The 6,484-nt window shown below is 22.7% G+C and overlaps 1 protein-coding gene across 1 annotated transcript in view; it reads right to left on the bottom strand.

Annotated features, from left to right (window-relative positions):
- Positions 1–6,484, bottom strand: part of LOC102671270 (synaptic vesicle glycoprotein 2B-like) — a 12,955-nt gene that overhangs the window by 2,710 nt on the left and 3,761 nt on the right. The window contains exons 6-9 of the mRNA XM_006615498.2: positions 4,314–4,552; positions 1,183–1,352; positions 943–1,117; positions 749–866 (exon numbers count right to left, since the gene is read on the bottom strand). Coding sequence (XP_006615561.1) covers positions 749–866; positions 943–1,117; positions 1,183–1,352; positions 4,314–4,552 — 702 coding nt within the window. The remainder of the gene's footprint in view (positions 1–748; positions 867–942; positions 1,118–1,182; positions 1,353–4,313; positions 4,553–6,484) is intronic.

Genomic DNA, 6,484 nt, shown 5'->3' with positions numbered 1-6,484 from the left:
ATTATTCTTTTCAAGATAAAGAATAATATATATATATATATATATATATATATATATATAATTTATAAATATATAATAAAATATAATATATATAATTTCAGTATTATACATATATTGAATTCCATTTATTCAATACAATAATATAACTGTCTTATATTATATAGAAATTGTCATTAAATGTCTAATAATCAATCTCAATATCAACAGAATATTCCATATAAAATCTTCAATTATTTCCATGAAAAATCTTTCAGTCTTCTATTAAAAACTCAATTTTACTTAATCAAATCCTATTTGAAACATGCACATCAAATGCTTTTACAAAATTACTTTTTTTTTGTTCGTACTTTAACATTTTATTTAGCACTTAATAAATCAAATTTGTTTAATTTTTTGAGAACGAATGATTAGATTTTTTATAGATTTTTGATATATGTATGTATGCAGAACATTCTATAAATATAATCATCACTATTCCACATATTATTATAGTGAAGATTGTTACATTATTAAAATTTAGATAAGCAGCATTCAATATAATATCGAAAATTTTTTATTCATCATTAATATTTATCGAATTAATATCTTTCGAAATTAATAGAAATAAATTTTTCAAATATCAATCAAAGTTATTTAAAATAATTATCTTTAAATTATCATTCGAAATAAATTTTTTCCAATTTCGTATCATAAATTGACAATGCATGAATAACAAATGAAGTGATCAATGAAAATATTAAAGCCTTACGCATGATTGCTTTCTTTCTAAATTTCGAAGTGGTTATAGTTCCAACGAGAAACGAGAATGTAACAGCCGACAATGCAATAATGGCGGAATTTTGATATATCACAGCATTGATTTTCCACTGAAAAATAAATATTTTAATTACAGAAAAATTTTTACATGGCAATTTCAAACTCGAAAATTGACTTTTCTCTCACCGTTAAGCAGATGCTATCGAAATCTGGGCAATTTAAATAGTTCTTGGCCGGCACCGACATACGACGATCTAACATTTCGCGCATAGTCGGCGCTCTATCTTTGGTCCATCTCTCGTCATCGAAATTATTCAGGATGATGAATAGATGCGGTACCCAGAGTCTCATAGTGTTGAATCTGAGCGAAGAGAGATTGGACGTATTTATCCCGAGAGATGCGGGATTTGGCGTCGAGAAACTTACCCCAACATGCTACCGAATTGAAGAAAATTGAGGAAAGTAACGGCGCGCAAATACGGGGAGGTGAATAAAAGTTTAGTGTTGTAATAGGCGAGCCGTATTTTTTCGGAATTCGCTTTGAACAAGGAGTGACGAGATAGCGGTGTGTTCTCCCATACGAGCAATGCTTTAATCTGAAAAGGGGAAAAAAAAGAGGCAAACGAAGGGAGTAAAGCTGAGTAGGAATTTCTGAAATTAATTACTATGTTCGATACTTATTCTGGAAACTTATTATATAAGATATAAAAATACGAAAGATATCGAAAATTGAAAAAACTTTTATATGGCTTTTATAAGATTTTGTCATGTAATTATTGAAATATTCGTGGTATATTTGTGTGTGAGTATCGATTTTAAAAGTTGAGATAAATAAAAAAGTTGATATGTAAAGATAGATTATTGAGGTTTATTTATTAAATTATAAGCAATTGATTATAGATGATAGATTGAGACAACTCTATCTTCAATGTACTCAATGAAAATAATTCGATGAATAAGCCTTAATCGATATTTTTATTATTATCAACTTTTATATTTATTTTGCTTTCTAAAATTAATTTTTCAAAAATATCGATTAATTACCATGTAATAATTAATCGATTAATTAATTACATATTAATTATATAACTCTTAAATATATTAAATATATTAACATTCTGTATTATAAGAATTAAAATATTCAGATTTAAATATTCTATTATAACATTATATCTCTTTTAATTTAATTCAATTAATATGATAATCATTTTATTATGTAAATACTGTACATTTCATAGGAAAATATAAAAATTTTAAAATAATTGAAAATGAAAAATTGAAATTATGGATTATATTTATTTAATATAAATTAATTAAATTGCATTTTTTAGAAAAAAATTAAAAATAATTTTTAAAAAGATCAACCTTTTTACGAACATTTTCTGAATTATCATAAATATAAACATTGTTGGAATTTATTAAAGTTTATTTTATTTTACCAATTATTTACGAAATATGAACAAGAAGTTTGTAAAGATGTTTTTTGTTTTGTAATATTGAATTGTATAACAGTGCAGAAATTTTTTGTATGCCATTGTAACTGATATTGTTCTCTATTATTAAGTTGAAATTTTATGACCTGTAGTTCTTAGCCAGAGATCATTTTTAATCATCATTTGTTAACTATTATAAATGAAACATGATACTTAATTATCTTTTGAAAGAATAACGAATTAATATTACATTAAAAATAATTTTTATAAATTACTAATATACTAAATATTTATTGTATATATTATATATGATTGTTTCAATCTTTTTAATTTCAATTAATTTATTATTATTCCAATTTAACTTATTATTTTTTCAAAACATCGTATTTCATTTATGAGAACAGCTATAAAAATAAATATTAAAATTATTGTTGATTTAACTTAACCACAAATGATTATAAAATTTAAGCTAATTGCAAAGAATACTATTAGCTACATGAATTAATAGAAAAAAAAAAATGTTAGATACAGTTAGATATAGAAAATTAAAGAATGTTTTACAAAATTTTAAAACTTTGTTTAATTAAAAAGATATATCAAATTATTGTTTCAACAGTTTGTATTGTTTTTAATATATTAATTACTTGCTAACGTTTCAATAGTAGCTATATATCTATCAATACTAGCTATATGTATATATGGAATATAATTATTAAATAAATAATAATTTTTTTGAAATCGATTTAAAATTTTAATATATTATATCTTCTTTCTACATCATAAAAAAATATGTTTCTATCATCAATTTAATTTATAAAAAAAAAATTCTTATACTTAAAAACTTTGATCTTGAAAAGATTAAAATTATATTAACTATAAAATTATTATCACTTGAATTTTTCTCTTTTTTTATATTCAATGTATTCTCTTTTTATTTCTATTTATTTATTTGAATTATTAATTTATTTTTAAATTCATTAATTATTATGATTTAAGTTTTCATTTATTTATTTTACAATTTATATCTATATCACTAAAAATAATTCTCTATTCTTGCCAATATTACTTCATGTTCTCTTAGTTTAAGACATATATATCATTCTAATTTCCTGTAGTTAATAACGTATTCTGTCACCAGGTTTGATTCTGTCGTAAACGCGATGACAACGTATAATGTTCTGATGTATATCACACTATGTTGTGCATTGTGCACTTGTTTTATAACAGGTAATGTAAAAAACAAAGATGAATCAAAATTTGATTTTCAAATTCGGAACTTTATGAGATCTCGAAGATTTTGAAAGTCGAAACTTTTTTTCTTTTAAAAAAATATTTATTTTATTTAAAATTAATCATAAGAAATTTTGAATTTACGTTCAAAAAGCAATCAATAATAACATTATCCATCTTTTTTGGTATGAAAATATTTTATTTATTTTATCTTCTTCTATTTATATGTATATATATTGATTGTAATGGATTAATCATTATCAATTAAAATGAGATTAAAATATAAATATAAATATAATTAAATTGTTATTAATTAAATAAAAATACAATAAAATCTTTACTCTTTGTCTCTATATTTCGTTCGTATTTATATTCGAATTCAATATTGATCATATTTTTTTCGAATGAAAAAAAATTCTTCGATATTTATTCAAAAATCCATTATTGTCCAAAAATTTTTTAATGCATGATTTATTTTCTTTAGCAGTAAGTAGTTCTTCTGATTTACTTCACCATCACGATTTTTGATTTACTTTCTGCCATTTTTTAATAAAAATTAAATTAAAAGTTTTATTTATTTGTGCCCCAATTTTGAGAATCGATTATTCCTTTTTTTTATTAATTTTATTTAATTTTTCATTATGATTCTTATTAAAAGATTCTAATTCGATATTCATTCATTTTTCAAAAATGAATTAAATGATAAAAATATAACATTCTCACTGTAAATTCATATCGTTACATTTCTTTAACTCATTTAAAATATATAAATAATTCTTTATCCGAATTATAAAAACAATAAATTGTTTCAAACCTCAAAAACTCGAAATTTTTTAAATTTTGAAATTCTGATCTTTATTTTATCTTTAATAGAAAGGAAAATTCGAATCTCACCGGAAACGTGTTGGCAGGCTTCTTTTTATTCATGGAGTACATTGTCCTGAGTAACTTCAAAGCTTCATCGGTTTTACCAATATTCACAAGATATCTCGGACTTTGGGGCAATGTGCTAGCCGTAATGAGGCCCAAAACCGGAACGATCGAACAGATCAACAGGTAAATCTGCCAAGTGGTGTACCGTTTGTTGAACACATTGACGTTCAACGACAAAGGAGAGATCAGAAAGGCGATTACTGTAAAGAAATGAACGTTCGATCGGCGGCAGAATCGGTGAAGAAAAACAGGAAACTATTAGGTACCGGAAAAACTTCGTACGATTTTATTGCCAGCACTCAAATTGAAAATGAATCTTATATGGGTAATTTGTAAATCTAATACGTATATAAAGATAGTAGATTTTATGAAATATTGCTTCTATTTATCCATTATTTACGTAAGGATAAAGATTGTGAGCGAAAAGAAAATTTATGCGTTTATACCTTTATAAATAATTTAAACTTGGAAATTGAGCAATAGATACAAAAATTATTTGTAGTGTTCGTGGAAATATAGCCTCTTTGATCATAACTCATTTTTATCTATATTCGATCTTTTTGTCGAAAGAACAGTTCAATTCACGATAGTGAGATTAAAATTATGATTAATTTTTTTTTTTGCGAAATGAAACTCAAGATCTTTAATTATATCCATAAATTTATATTATATAATATAATTTTGAAGAATTTCAAAAGAAAATTAAAAAATTGTATTGTAAATTCGCACGAACTTTTTCTGGTACTTAACTCTTTGGGGCACAAAATTGCAAGAGGAAAAGACAATAATTGCATAAAAATTTTACATACAACGTATTAATATATTGATTGGACAGAGATAGACAAATAATCTTGTCTTGATTATATTGTCACATCATCTTGTTTTGTCTCCATTTCATTCTATTTAACGCAATCTTAAAGTGCTTATGACTTAATAAATAAGTTTCGACATTTGATTAACTTTTATGAACTTTTTTCTTTGTTTTAGTTTCTAGAATCGATTCCTCAAAGGTGTCGCACAAATATATTAACACTTGTAATTGTTAATGTAAATTGCTATCGCTTTAAACGAATTAAAGTCAATAAACCAACGTCTATATGTTTTTTCTATTTGTATATTAAACATATGTTAGTCATACATATGTTTACAAAATGAAACAAATAACGTATTACGAATTGCTTCAAGTTATTTAAATATTTTAACTATATATGAATGAAAAATATTCCACTATGCATTATTGTCTCTTTTGTGTTAAATATTTAATTTCAGATTACAAAAATGAAATTAAGATTTATAACAAAAATAAATTCAGAAATAATGCTGACATTTGAAAAATGTTGATTTTATGTATAATTATTTTCATATTTTTTATATTTAAAGTATAAATTTTCAAAGATATCGATTGCACAGTCATGCTTCTAATAGAAAAAAAAACAATATATAATTGATTTCTGAAAAAATATTCGATCTCTTGATTATTTTACATAAAATTTTTATGTTTAATTTACAATTTTTTATTTAAACAATAGACTATAATTGTAGAATATAAAATATAATATATAGGGATTGATATACAATTTTTTATAAACTATATCTAAAATAATTAAATATTGATTAACTATATCTAACATCGAAAATTTGGAATTCATTTTTTTTTCTTCTTATATCAAATTTTTTTTCTAAATTTTGTTATTATTTCGAAATTAATATACTATAGATATTTGTAGAATATATTTAAAGGATCGATTCTAAAAGTCAAAACAAAAGCTACAATATATTAGATGAAAAGAAATTATATCTTGTTCCATCTAACATAAATTGCTCAACTTAATAATGCATAACTTAATAAAACTCAAACTTCAATCAACATTTTTATATAATCAACCCTCCAACAATATCCCATGAATATATTAATTTTCTTCTATAATTTCATTATCATTTAAGTCTAAATTTTATTTTTCTTATATTTATTCACTTTTATCAAATAATATTATAATTATTAAACATATAGTTTTTTCTAAACATTTAAAATTCATAAAATAAAAAAATTTTCCAAGTTAATCCTAATCTCTATTAATTCTTCGATTCATTGATAGAATTAGATCAATGATGCTAAGATTTCTCTTGATAAT

This window comes from Apis dorsata, unplaced genomic scaffold, assembly GCF_000469605.1.
Source record: "Apis dorsata unplaced genomic scaffold, Apis dorsata 1.3 scaffold_225, whole genome shotgun sequence".
Classification (NCBI taxonomy): domain Eukaryota; kingdom Metazoa; phylum Arthropoda; class Insecta; order Hymenoptera; family Apidae; genus Apis; species Apis dorsata.
Note: the sequence above shows the minus strand (reverse complement) of the source record. Positions and strands in the feature narration are given on the sequence as shown.